Source organism: Onychostruthus taczanowskii, unplaced genomic scaffold, assembly GCF_017590055.1.
Source record: "Onychostruthus taczanowskii isolate IOZ18803 unplaced genomic scaffold, ASM1759005v1 scaffold12, whole genome shotgun sequence".
Classification (NCBI taxonomy): Eukaryota; Metazoa; Chordata; class Aves; order Passeriformes; family Passeridae; genus Onychostruthus; species Onychostruthus taczanowskii.
Window position 1 is genome coordinate 4,338,478 of NW_024498351.1, and position 14,171 is coordinate 4,352,648.

The 14,171-nt window shown below is 41.0% G+C and overlaps 1 protein-coding gene across 2 annotated transcripts in view; it reads right to left on the bottom strand.

Moving 5' to 3' along the window:
- Window positions 1-11,835: 11,835 nt before the first annotated feature.
- FBXW7 (F-box and WD repeat domain containing 7) overlaps window positions 11,836-14,171 on the bottom strand; it is a 99,077-nt gene continuing 96,741 nt past the window's right edge. For both annotated transcript variants that reach the window (XM_041395747.1, XM_041395748.1), the window contains exon 11: window positions 11,836-13,884. In XM_041395747.1, the coding sequence (XP_041251681.1) occupies window positions 13,616-13,884 (269 nt within the window). In that variant the 3' untranslated portion in view covers window positions 11,836-13,615. The remainder of the gene's footprint in view (window positions 13,885-14,171) is intronic.

Genomic DNA, 14,171 nt, shown 5'->3' on the forward strand with positions numbered 1-14,171 from the left:
GGAAAACCCTGTGGTAGCCTGTGGCTGCTGTAATGAGCCTCGGGTCCCTGGCAGTTGGCATCTTTAGCTCCTCTGCCTTGCCCTGGAAGGCTGGACCACCACGAAGCAGCTACAAGCCACACAGCAACACTACGAGTAGAGTGCAAAAGCTAATTTAGCAGTGCCCTGCCTTTTCCCCCCTGTCTTTGCCAAGTGTTTTGTGGTGAGAGCTAATGATGAGCGCTGCTGCCTCCCTGAGTGCTGCCCCTCCGGAGGGCACAGGCTCAGCTCTCCCACCCTCTGTGCTGCAGAGCGCTGCTCGCCTTCGCTGCAGCTGCTGTTCACTTGGCTGGCTCTGCACAAGGGTGGACGATCCTGCACAATGCAATATGTCCCTTTTCTTAACTGCTGTCTCGTACATTTGCTTATGCTTTTCAGGTTGTATCTTCTTTATATCTGTAGCTGAGACTCCTGCCTTCCCTAAGTCCCGGTGTGGGATTTGCTTTACTCTAAGGCATTTGGGTTATTTTACCAGTCTGTGTTTTCTTAGCCTATTCCTCAAGGCATTTTCCAGTAAGAACAGTAGTGAGATAAAATATTAAGGGGACTTACAAGAAAGATTGAGAGGCTTTTTACCAAGGCTTGTAATGACAAGACAAGGAGCAATGGTTTTAAACTAAAAAAGAGTAGAATTAGATTTGACATAAAGAAGACAATTTTTTATTATGAGAGTGGTCAGACAGTGAAACAGATTACCCAGTGAAGTTGTGGATGTAGCTTTGTTGGGAATGTTCAAAGTCAGGTTGGCTGGGGCTTTGAGCAGCCTGATCTAGTGAAAGATGCCCCTGCCTATCACAGGGGGGTTGGACTAGATGAAATTCAAAGGTGTTCTCCAACCCAAACCATTTTATGATTCAGTCCTGAAAATAATTTGGCCTATTTGACAGGTATCTGGATGTTGAAAGTCACGTCTGTTCTCTGTTCAGTGGTGTAATGTTTACTGTCCTGCTCAAGTCATCTGAATTCAGTTATTTTTTTCTCAACCTTGGGAGAAAACTCTCTTCTTTCTGGGTGCTAATGCTTGATTCAGCTGTACAGGTTCTCACTGTCTCTTGTCAGCCTAGGAGGATGCATATGGGAAGTTCTTGTTGCACCTTGGACTTTTGTCATGTGCTTCTGTTCAAATGAATGCTTTGTGCTGTGTTTGCTTAGCTAGAAGAAGAAAGCATTTCAATTTCAAGCCCTTGAACAGAGTGTGTTTTGTAACCCAAACTTCCTTTTACCGCGCTGCATTTCTCTCCTTGATGGCTTATTGATTTACCTTGCTCAGTGGAGTTGGGCCAGGCCCAGCTTTCTGCCCAATTATATGTCTCAATGTCTTTCAATTTCACATCTTAAGCAGAGCTCAGACCTGTTCCTCCGAGCTGGGATCAAGTTCTGTAACTGCAGGTTCTTGCTGTGCATTTCCTTTGGGCTCATAATGAGCAGACATGGTGCAGCTACGCCTGGAGGTGAGACAAGCGGGGTCCACCGCAGATGTTGAACATTTTCTGAGCAGATTGTGGGGTATTGCTCCTCCAGCAGCCTCCTGCTTTTCCATGCAGCATCATGGAAATGAGCAGGGCTGAGCACAGAGATGGATTTGGAAGTCTAGTTTATGGGTGCTTGATTTGTCTCCTGTGCAGAAAAGGTGGTGTTGAGGGTGCACAGCCCATGGTGTCTTGAGCATTGGACTCTCTATTTCCTCCAGAAGTGTTTTCTTTCTCTCTCTTTCTTTCTTTCTTTCTTTCTTTCTTTCTTTCTTTCTCTTTTCTTTTCTTTTCTTTTCTTTTCTTTCTCTTTCCCTCCCAGCAGCACATAGGTCAGTGTTCAGGGTGTGCTAACTGCCTAGACGTGGACAACCAAGTTGGGGCAAAACATCTGGTCACTTCTCTAAGGAATATGGTCCAGTTTGGTCCAGTGTTACATCCCAGATGTTTGCTGGTCAGAGGATATGGCATATAAGCTGACCTGACTGATTGCTGTTACCAGAGGGGTTTAACCATCTGGATGGGGTCTGGTTGTTGGGTGAGCATGGGAATGAGACAGAATTTGTGGGAATGGCAGGAGTTGAGATGCACCTCTGCTTTTTCTGACACCTTTTGACATATCAGCCTAACTCAGTGTCTCCTGAGGCTTCAGCATCTCATCAGGATGCTGGGAGAGGCAGACCTGCCTTGCTTCTGGCCACTTGCTTCCCCTGTGCTGGCAGCTAACTGACCCCCTTGAGCCAGCTCAGCTCCCTAAACCTCCAGAAAATTAACTGTTTCTAAAAATGTGAGTTCTCCAGCTGTCTCAGCAGATCAACTCACCACTAGAGCCAGTTCCACAGGGCAGCAGGGAGTCTCTCATAGGAGAAAGGCTCAGACTGACCACTGCCCTGTGAAACAACCACCTTCCCTAGCTCCTTTCCCCAGGCTGAGGTTTGGTGCTTGACCGGTGCCTTTAGACTGCCTCTAAACCTAAGAAAACAAGAAATCAGTGATTTAGCTGCACCTGGTGTACTGAAAACTCCAGTGGAGTATTCCAAAAGCTGCTTTGACATTGCTGCTATGTTTTTGACAGAATAGTTACTGTATTTTTAAGAAGCATCTTAGCATGTATATGGCTGTATAATTTACAAATTGCATACATCTAGCCCAGAACACAACATTTTTTGTTCAGACACTGTGATGCATTTTTGTACTACTTTTTAGAGTGTGAATTTTCAGTCTGAAAAAATGATGTTGTTATCCCAATTTCTGTTGCTGGAGGTTGGTCATACAGGACTGCCCCCAGTAGAAGACAACACTGCAGTTCATACCAACAGTTCAGCTTTTATGCAGTAATAATTAAAATAAAAAGTTTGTATTTATTTACTGGCCAATTATCCAATTTTTTAAGATTGGTCTTCACTGAAAGATAAAATGAAGAGAAATGCAAAAGGAAAATTAGGTCATTAATGTACTCTTTGCTTCTAGCTTTCACTTCATTTGATTGTAAATTGTTTGCAGTAAAATTGCAAATTAGTAGCTTGGATAAAGCACTATGAATTCCTTCAACATCAGATATAAATGAGGAAGAATTGGGCCTCTAACCTTCATGGAGTATAACTGTAGCTGGATGCATTCCTAGGGGCTTATTATCCATTCCTCCATATTATTTGCTTGAACTCTCAATTGCTCACTGTTCAATGCACACTGGGATGCTGTAAAATGCCTAAGAAGATGTGAGATGGAAACCTAGGCAGTGGGATGCTCTTGCTACCAAACACAGACGTCAGAGGATGCACCACATCCCACAGGAGGCTTCCAAATAGGAATGGCTCTCAGAAAACCATGTTGCTTTCCAAGAGTAATGCAAAATTTACATCCTTAGCTGGCAGAGAGACAAGGGTTAGACTGAAAATAGATTTTCCACATTTTGTAAGAAGAGCAGGTTGAAATAGCCATCCCTCCTGGAAAGGAAATAATATTGCATGAAATTCACGGTTAGTTGTCTCCAACCTCTTACCAAGTGCAGGAGAAGTGTCCTAAAATGTAGGCAAGGTAAATTTTGGTTTAGCATGAGACATTACTACTGTCACTTCATTTCTTTTATGACTAGAGTAATTTCTTCCTGTTTGTCATACTCATTGCCTGGGAAGCAGTGTCTTTTGTTTCACCTTTACTGCTTTTACCAAAAGCCAAAGTGATAGGAAGAAGAATCTTTATGGGCAAAATCCTGAATTTTTAGAGAACAGCTATGGAGAGAGAGAGAGATCCTTTTATAGAGGGTCTGTTGGGTGTGTGGTGGCTGTGGCCAGCCTGGAGGGAAAGGTTGGTCGCTGAAGGGACATCTGTGTGTGCTCCTGCTGGCCAGGTGTTTGGGAACAGGATGCTTCTGTGATGCAGAGAATTTAAGCTCTGGTTTGTGTTCATAAATAACTGGACTCGGGTACTAATTAGAGATAATTTGTCTGGAAAGTCGAAGATTAAAGGAACTCTTGTCTTCCTGTCACAACAATTTTGTCTGCATTGTGCTCTCTGATAAATCAGATTGCATAATGGGGGTGTAGTGTGGATTTTCAGATTTTCCAAGAGCAAATCAGAATATGCTGATATTAGACCCAAGGTATTTTTTTCTTCTCTGGTGCACCCATTATGCCTACAGGAGAGCTTCTGCACCCTTTCCTGTCGGGTTTAGCTGCCTTTGTCCGCTATGTGGTGGCTCCTGTTAGCTGTGCAAGGTACTCCTCTGGTTCTCAGTGGGAAAGGCTTCTGCACCTCAGGCATTCGAGATACAATGCTTGTCACGTGTCCTGCTTTTTGAACTTTGAACCTCTGTCTAATTCTAACTTATTTTTTCTGATCCAGTGATCCTTCAACCTGGAAAGGATGAGCAGGAACACTTATCTGTTGTCAGCCTGGTTCAAGCCATGGGGGAAGTACAGTGGTTGCTGTTCTGCTGTGTTTGTAAAAGAAAAAGCAAGAGCAAAATGCTTGGCTAGAGCAACAAAAATAAATTTTAAAACACCTGTGTAGCAAATAATATTTATCTTTCTCACTGAGTAAATGTAGCCATACAATCTGTGAGTATGATATACACAGTTTGGGCTGTGCATGGGTAGGAATATATTTACAGGGAGAGGAGGTTACCTGCAATTGCTAACAGCATCATTAAGATGAAATGAAACAAGTAGATAAAACATTCAGGGATTTGGGTTTGAGTTTTGTTAGTTTGGCTTGTTGTTGTTGCGTGGGGTTTGTTTGTTTGGTTTTGCTGCTTTTTGTTCTGCAGAGATGAGGATGTCTTATTCATGGCTTTGTTGCTCTGGACACTCTGTCCTTAATAGTTGCTTATCCTTTTGAGTTATGTTGGTTTAAGACAATGCAGAAGCCAAGTCTCAGCTGAGTGCTGGATGTCTGGGGCTTTTTCCAGTGGCATGTATTGTATCGCTAGAACAGTAAAATCTCAGCAGCACCAGGATGGTGTACCTGGTCCACAGTCACATCCTTGCTGGCTCCAGAGCTTTTATTGCCTACTCTGTCAGTGCATATTAAGAATTAGTGAGCAATGGGCACTAGATTGTTTTAGACGTGGTTTCTATATTCTTCCTAACATCCCCTGACAGACCGTGCTATCCCAGCTGTGCTGCGTTGGTAATACTGGAACGAATATCAGCCACCATTGTGGAGTTTGGAATATAGGTTCATTTGCAGCCTCAAATTCTTATTTATTATACAGAGCTTCATAAAATGGGCATCTGTCAGGATGATCAGTTTCTGTCCAAAGGTGAATCTTCTAAACGTTTGTTAGCAAAAGTAACTTCCAAATACTGCACAGATTTAGAAAATCATGTATTACCAATGTTTCATAATGAGGAGTGTTTTCAAAATTACCTTTACATACTAGATTTCCTTAGGAGCCAGAAAACATCATTTTTGAATAAAATGTTATATTTTGTCAGAAAGCAGCAGAAGGAATGCTTGATGAGTATTGAATTAGACAATGCTTGTTGCTCAGCCGTTTGTGAAATTGGTGGTAGACCAGTCTGTGCTTAAGAGGGCATGATCCTATTGCTGTTGGACCATTTCAGTTATTTTTGGACCATGGATAGACAAACATTAGATGCAGAAAAAAAAAAAAAAGAATTTTTCTGAGCGCTCCAGATTTGCTTCTCATCTGGCTTATGTATCTCCTGTATATCTTGCATGTACAGAGGGGTGTGAAAAAGACTCCAGCTCGCCAACTCAGATCTTGGAATAAGGGAAGAGAGGAAAGCTGGCTCTGACAGTTCAAAGCAGAGATATTCACAAATAGAGAAAGATGAGGAAGATAAAAAATCTGGAAAATAGGGACATGAATGGTAAAACATGAAAAGAAAAACATAGGGAACAGGACAAAGGAGGAAAGGAAACATAAGGAAATTGAAGTGTGAGTGTCAAAGAAAAGAGAAAATAAGAAGTGTAAATAGAGGAAAACAGAAAAATTATGTCGTTGTCACGTCTTCTTTTAAATATGTAAAGCTCTAAGTATTCCAAGAGAATGTGTATATATAGAAATGAATATGTAGTTTGAGCCTTTTTAAATTTAGGCTGAAATCTTGAATTTTTCAAATCAAACTGGAGACTTATGTGCTTAGTGGAGCCATATCCCATTTACAAGATGAGCACATTAGTGGTATCTCACACAAAGCATTCCTCCTCCTTATGGCTCCTCTGCCCCAGGTTGTCCCTATTGTGCCATATGGCCAACAGTGATCAACAGTGAGGCCTCGAGAGCTGATTCTGCTCGGAAATGACTGCCCATAAGCAGGTAAACCCACACATACCAGTTTCTGGGCTCGAAATCTAAAACCCTGTGTGAGACTGAAGGACAGACACAAGGAACATCATGTTACTGTGTTGTTTTGCGTGAAATTGGAGCATTTGAATTGTTGCAGCAGTCAGCAGAGTGGTAAAGACCATCCAGCGCATGCCTAAAGTGTGTGCTAAGTGGGCAATAGAAACACTAACAGAAAAATGTTTCTGTAAAACTCTTTTATTTGGGAAAATGTGGATGTTAGTTAATTGAAACGTTCACTTCTCTCTACTGAGAACTGACAGGACGAAAAATAAAGCAGACAAAAAGCAGAAGACTGTCTGAAGGAACACTTTTTGAGCCCTATCTAGTCTGCAGATTTCAAGTTCTTCCTTATTCCAAACTATAATGCGAACATTTAAAATCAGCTCTGAAATGTATCAGGAAACTTGAAAGAAAATGGCAGTTTGAAAAGAGAGGGGAATGTGGTACTCAGATTTTTCTGCATATCAGGGTAAAGGAAACAAGTTTTACAATCTTTGTACATCTGTTAAGCTATGGTACTGCTACAAATTCATTTCAAACCGGGGAACTCAAAACTCCAGTTTAGGAAGAGTGGTACTGCTCAGTTTATCACACTGATATTTACAGCATAGTCTGAATCCTTCTGTCCCTTAGAAATCATCAATCCTCTTGAAGGTGTGAGCATCTTCTCACGCTGTCAGGTTTGAATATTTAATCTAGAGAATGAACTCGAGTTTAAATGCAACTCCTTTGGCAATGAAAACTGCCTTTGAAGTTTTTGGATCTTCTACATTCCGCGTTTTCCTGTTTTAAATTAAAAGAACAAAGCACTCTCAAATAATGCACTGCAAGCAGCCTGCGAAACCTGCGTCTCCGACATGAGGAACCAGACACAAGGAGGAGGTCTGGGGGCATTTCATTCATCTTCCCATCAAACAATCTGCCCCAGATAAGAGCAGTTCAGGTGAGCCAGAGCTAACAGGGTTGGTCGTATCCTGAATTACAGGGCAGCTCAACTAACGGCTTCATTAAAAATCTTACTCCTGTGCTTTGTTGATGACAATGATGAAATACCCCACAGTAGCCATTTTAGGATGTAAAATTATGATCTCTTGGAAAGGCTCCCTACCCCATCCTGCCCCCAAAAAGCCCCAAATTGTTGTCACCTGCCCTTCTCTGAATTCCATAGGTCACTTCTGATCCAGCTTACATAGGCCTTCCATGTTTTTTCACTGTCCTTAGACCATGACCTCTCCCAGCTTCCAGGAGACACCACTTATGATCCTGCTTTAACCATGAAGCTTCTTAGGCTTTGCCTGTTTTTTTCAGGCATGACTAGAAAACTAAGGAGTTGAGATCAACTTGAAATTTACCTAATTGAACCAGTTCTAGAACACTTTTTTCCAGTCTAGACTCAGGCTGGGGATCATTTTAGTGACACTGATGATGAATCTCTCACTCTGAGATGAGTGATGTCTTCTCATCTCCATGCACTACACCTTGGAGCATTCGGTGCTAGACTCGAGGCTGTGCTGTCTCTGTGCATTAAGTGGCAAAATGTACAAGGTAGATTCCAGCAGCACAGAGGACAAAAAGCTGTGTTTATTTTTCACCAAAAGTATTGCTACTACGCAAGTTTGGACAAGATCAGCTGGTCAGCAGGGATAAGGGAGTTGAGGCTGTATCTAAGTGAGCCAGAGGTGAGGACAAAGGAGAGCTGAAGGATGCCTTTGGCCAAGTCTCAGTCTGTAATTTAGAACCACTGCTGACTTGGCAACCACTCTGATTAATGATTTCTGCCATCTCCAGTTCTTGGGGAGATTCTATCCTAGCTCAGTTATGATTTTATAGGGCTCTCCAGTCCCAGCTGGGCTAGAGCAATGCAGTGTACATGGGCACAAAGCCATTGGTTCTTAGGTAACTGCAGTCTCACAGAGTGCTGCAGTATTTCTCCTCAGCAGCTCGTGCTCCTGGTAGCACAATGCAACATTTCTTTGGCCTGAAGCACCACTGCAGCTCCTGGGCCATAGGGAAACTTGAAGAGGGAGCAAGAGCCTGGACTGGCTACTGACTTTCTGGTGACAACTGATTTGTCAGACTTGCTATCTCAAAAAAAATCTGGAACAGCTTTTATGTAAAAGCATCTGTTGTATTTATAAACCTGCACTAATGCTTGAAGAGAGGTGTTTGAAAAATTGTATACGCCATGTTTAGGTGAAGTTTGAAAATCCTGGTGTATATCAAATAGATCATATACTTTGTGTATAATCATGAACATCATGTATCATCATAAAATGCTAAACGTCATTCCACAGCCTGTGTATATTTGTGACAGGGATCAAGGATAGAACGGCAGGAGATGGAAAGAAAGTATTACTCTCACTTTCATCAAAGATTCAGTGGTTGGTATGGCTTGAATATTACCCCTTAAGTAATAAACCATTTATCAGAGTGACCGAAGGTCATTACTGGCAAGTTTTTCTTTATTATTATCACTACAATTATTATTTGGCTCTTCTGTACAATTGCACAACTTCGCTGTTTCTTTTTATGAGTGATCAGGTGTTGATTCACTGGTAGAAGATTTTGACCAAACTGATTGTAAGAGACTTGGGTTTCTTTTTACTGGATTCCATAAGCTGATCAGAAGAACCTCTCCACTGGAATGCTGAAAGAGTTTAAGGCGTCTGAGCTTTTTGCTTTGGCAAAATCTTATAAGTGATATCAGGTGGATCCTGTTGGGATGGGAGCTGGTTCTGATTATGAGGGAGGAGCTGGGGCGCCGTGGGAGAGCATCTGTTGATGGTTATGTCCACACCAGCAATTAGTGCTGTGCAGTAGGAGCAGAATTGTAATGCCAATTACAAAATGCTGGGCCTGAAGACCTAATGTCCACATGAATGTATTCTTAAGGCGTTGGACTAGTTCTGGTTTGGTCCCACATGCTTCTCCAGTGGCTTGAGTGCCTGGAGTGTGCTCCTGGAGAGCTGCTCCAGATTTAGTTACACCCTGGAGGAATCCTGTTAGTGGTCTCCAAGGCAGCACTGTGCTCTATTGGGAAAGCTGCTGATCTGAACTAAAAATTGGTATAGACACAGCTGTTCAGTGTCTGGTCCTATCTCTTGAATAAGTAAATTGAGACCACAGGAGCAGGCTCTTGGAGGAAGTGTGGCAATACTAGTTCTGACTTACTGTTGGATAAAATCAAGGCCCATTAAAAATTATAATACAAAAACCCCTTAATGTTGTTGTTGTGGTTTCACAGAAGAGAAATTAAGGAAGCTCTTTCTAGGACTAAAACTAAAAGAAAAAGGGGAATCAGCATGAAAAGAAGGGAGCAGAAATGCCAGAAACACCACTGCAGTTATCTCTCTAGGATAGCTGCAGTATTTTGACATAGCCTATGATGACTAAGCCATGGGATTCAAGAAGTGCCTGTGTATTGAGAGCATAAAGATGTTATAGTCTTATACAAGTATTCTTAAATGTTTTTATTTGAAAAAACCCCAAACACTCCACCCACCTTAAAATTAAAATCCAATTGCATGGAATGAAGATGTCTCCTAAGCAGTCTCACTTGGAGCATGTGCTGCCAAAGAAGAGTTCATATTGTGAGCTATATTATGGTAAGTACATAACAAAAGGGGGCTGTAAAGAGAAACTGCTCAAACAGTTTCTTACATGCAATGTGTTTACTACAGGCCCATCTTTGAAGTTCTGTCACTTAAATCACAAATTTTCTGCTTACTGAGCTGTGTTGTTCAGATAGCTCATAAGCAACTCCTACAAACCTAAACAGACTTCACAAAATTAGAAGTCCTTAAAGAGCATTAACTTTGTAAAGTCGTTTTATTGAATGGGAAAAGCTTTCCTAAAAATATTTTTAGTTACTTGTTGTTTTTTGTATTTAATGTGACAGTCGACATATCTCGACTTTGCAGCCAATAGTTTATTTGAACCTAAATCTGTGATGAAGGAATCTGAAAACATGGTTGGCTTAACAAGTTCAAGTTATTCTGTATTAATTTGGACATTTAGATACTGCTGGACCTACACTGTCAACAGGAAAACTTTTCAATTCTGGCTAAGCACATTTTCCTCCTGGTCATATTGGTTGTCTAAAATGTACTTGAACTGACTTGTACACCTGGATTTGTTAGTTTTCCTCTTCTGTCAGTTTACTCTTCCGCCCAGATTTGTATTCTTGCCCTCCAGCACAACATTACTCAGAGACCTCTCATCCTCCTGCACCATCAGGCCAGTGCCTTCCCTCTTTGAAAACATGTTGTTGCAATTTCTACAAAACACAGAAGTACATAATCTTAAAAGCTATTGCTCTGCTCATTGCATTAAATATTCATGTTTCTACCCTTCTATTTCCATCCCTTCTTACAAGTACTTCTGCCCACACTGGGGCACCTTCTGCCATCGGGGGCTCAGCGTCCTGGTCTGAGCTCTCAGCAGAACCATGCAATGTCCTGGCAGTCTTTCAGTGCCATTTTTGGAAAGGATTAACTCTTTAATTGTTTTTACATAAATAATGGGCAATCACAGCTTTTCTATTGCCAGTGCTTGCTGCAAGCTTTTTTTCCTTAAGCACCAACCCAAGGAACAGATTTTTACAATTTGGAGCTGCTCAGTCAGTTCGGATGGCTTTTTAATCTCTAGAGGCCAGATGGAAGCATGATCCTTCACCATTGCATGTTTTGCATAATGTAGGGATTGGAATAAAATTTTGTTTGCACATAGTCATAGATGTGTAAGTATATAAATATTTTTCCTTTCTATCCATGCATTTTCTCTTCCACTGTTTTGTTGGTTTTTTTAATGACAGCTTTCTACAGGGGAAAACTGTCACAAACAAGCAAATGCTATGCCCTGAAAGAAAAACTTAACACAGAAGAAAGTGATTTTGGTCAAGGAGATTTGAGACAGAACCTGACACTCAAGTGCTAAGTTTCTGAGACAGATGATGACTTACCTTGGTTCCAGGGCTCTGACAAAACTGCTGTTGGACTGATGTGGATGTTACTTTATTATTTGTTCTGAAGCTTTATTTCAGACTGTCCTATAATCCTAACTTTGATTTTGGTTGTATTTATGGATTTATTCTTTGCTGTCAACTGCAATCAACTGATTTAAATCCATAAATAATAAACATCAGGTTTCAATTTAAGCTGCAGTAATGAGATGCTATTGGAAGAAGTTTTACGTACTTTAGCAGCTTTTTATAGCTGCCCACCCCCCTGAGCAAGGTCCTGACACGTTCCTCATGAGAAGCAGTGAATGTCTGTCCCCCGTGTTTGTCCAGACCCACGTGAGAAATCCTACATGGCAACTGAAGGAGAGGACACTCACACACCTGTTTGTGGAAGAGTTATATAAAAAGTCCCAAGATGTATTTTAGCATCTACCAGTAAGATGAGCAACTTGACCTGCTTTACCCCTCACAGAATATATATATATTATATTATTTTATATTTAACATATAATATTAACAACTAGAAAATAAAAAATAAAAAAAAGACATACTAACATGAAAAAACACATTTTATTGCACTTAAGTTATAAGAAAATAAAATTTCTAAGTGAATCAAACCATAGACACAATCCCTTTAAAGGTTGTTTTCCTCCATCATGTCAGGTTGTTACATAACTAAAATTAACCAACTGGAATCTGATTGTTTTAAATCAGACTATAAATAAAACAAAAACAAAAAAAAAAAGGAGGAAAAAAGATCGCCTAGGATACAGTGTTAAACCACTTTCACAGTTCAGCTTGAGTTGTGGCTCTTGGAGAATGAGGCAAACCATTTGACTCTTTCTTTTCTCATTTTGTTTGCATGTGACATCTTTACAAAAACTTAAGTTTTTGCTCTGTCAGTTCCTCCCAGCAATAACTGTAACAGTTGTTTTTTTCTCAAATACTGTAAAACACTAAGACTGACCAGCAACTTTATTTTAATTTTTGTATTTTATAATATTTTTAAAAAATTTTGTCAGTTTTTTTTTAATGTATGTTCATTCCATTCACCACAGCCCTCACAAAGAAAAATTTCCCCACAGAACAGGCTGCAATAGCTTTGTTCCAAGGAATGTGTTTTAATTTTTGCCCAGAAAAAAGAAAATAAGCTTTGCACACACACTCAATTCTTTATTTGCAGGCAAACTTCACTCTTAATTGTCTGAAACTCTTCCACTCTCAGCCTCTTAGAGGCACAGTTGGCTCAAGTTTCAGTGGCAAAAAGTCTTTTTCTGTAACCAAACTAGAGGAAATTTGGAATTCAGTCTGGGACTAAAACGTCACAGCAGAAAAAAAAAATAAAAAAAAATAATTTGCTTTTCTTTCTTTCATTTAGCAGCATAAATAAGTTTGGCCACTGGGAATACAGTACAGGGGTGGGACAACAATCCCGTAATTGAAGACCTACTTCTAGCACCAGCATTGCGAATTAAATCCATCAGAGGACTCTCAAAATCCAGGACAACTTGCCACCTCAGAGCAACTTATGCATTGAAGAGTGTAGATGGAAGCAACAGTAAATAGATTAAACAGAGGCTAATACTGTGATTGACATTGGCAATGGTTGGCAAAAAAAAAAAAAAAAAAGAGGAATAAAGAAAAAAAAGAAAAAGCTCTGATAAAACTGTACAAAACAATTCACAGTAATATTTTAGCTTTTCCACACCAGGAATGGACTCTTTGTTTTTGTTTTTCTCATTGCAGATGCTCTCTAGTTTTTGAAAGTCAACCAGTGACTGCTCGTGGAGGTTGGAAGGGACCTTGGAGGGAGTCCGGTCCAACCCCCAGCTGGGAGCGGGGCTGGGGACAGCGCGTTGCTCGGAGGGGCTGCTGGGACCCAGGCTGACCCAGGGCTGCACGAGCAGGCTCACCTGTGCAGCTTATTTCAAGATCTTTGTGGTAAAATAACAATCTGTTAACAAGAACTGTAACATTTTCCTTTTTTTCACTCCGAATTGCTCAAGGAGCATTTGGAGGAAAGTAAAGAAATTAATTGCACCTGGTTTCATTTCTAAAGTTGGATTTTTGCAAAGCTGCCCCGGTCAAAAGTGTAGCCTTTTTATGTGACGAGACAGCAAAAGCCTCTCTTGTCAGTTATAGTTTGTCATCTTTGTCTTCTCCTTCGTAGTCTGTAGGTCTTTAGGATCTGTTGCCCCAAGGCAACATCCTGCACCACCAAGGACAAGGGATTTTTTTCCTTTTTCTTTTTTTTCTTTTTTCTTTTTTTTTCAGGGGGGAGGGAAAGGAGAACATCGTCTACACGTTCGGACAAATCCATCTTTCTGCCCTTCACTTCATATCGACGTCAAAGTCCAACACCAGCAGCTTTGTTTCCTCAGTCCCGTTGCGGCTCCCGACTGCGCACACCAGCTTTGTGTTAGAAGCTCTGATTCGCCACACGACGCCTCCACTTCCCCCGCTCTCCAATGTGACTAGATTTCGGATAAATTCACCCGTTTTCAAGTCCCAAAGTTTTACAGTCCCATCATCTGAGCTGGTAATTACAAAGTTCTTGTTGAACTGTAAACAGGTCACAGCACTCTGATGCTTGTTGGGACCTGTAAGGGTAAACAAAAACATTTCTGTTTGTAATTAATTAGAAAGCAATGTCAGGCAGTGCTGCATCTAGAATAAACACCTCACTATTTGCATACAGCTCTTTCCATCTATTAGAACTATTAGAGAACTATCTAACTCCTGGGTTTGTACATTGAAAGGTGCAGAAGCCTTGCCATGCTTTCAAGAAGTGAAAACAGGTATTAAAAAATTCCCCAGTATTTTCTTCTTTGTTTCAGTGATCTCAATGTGCTGTATAATGGCAGCTGGGCAAACTGGACCTCCATAG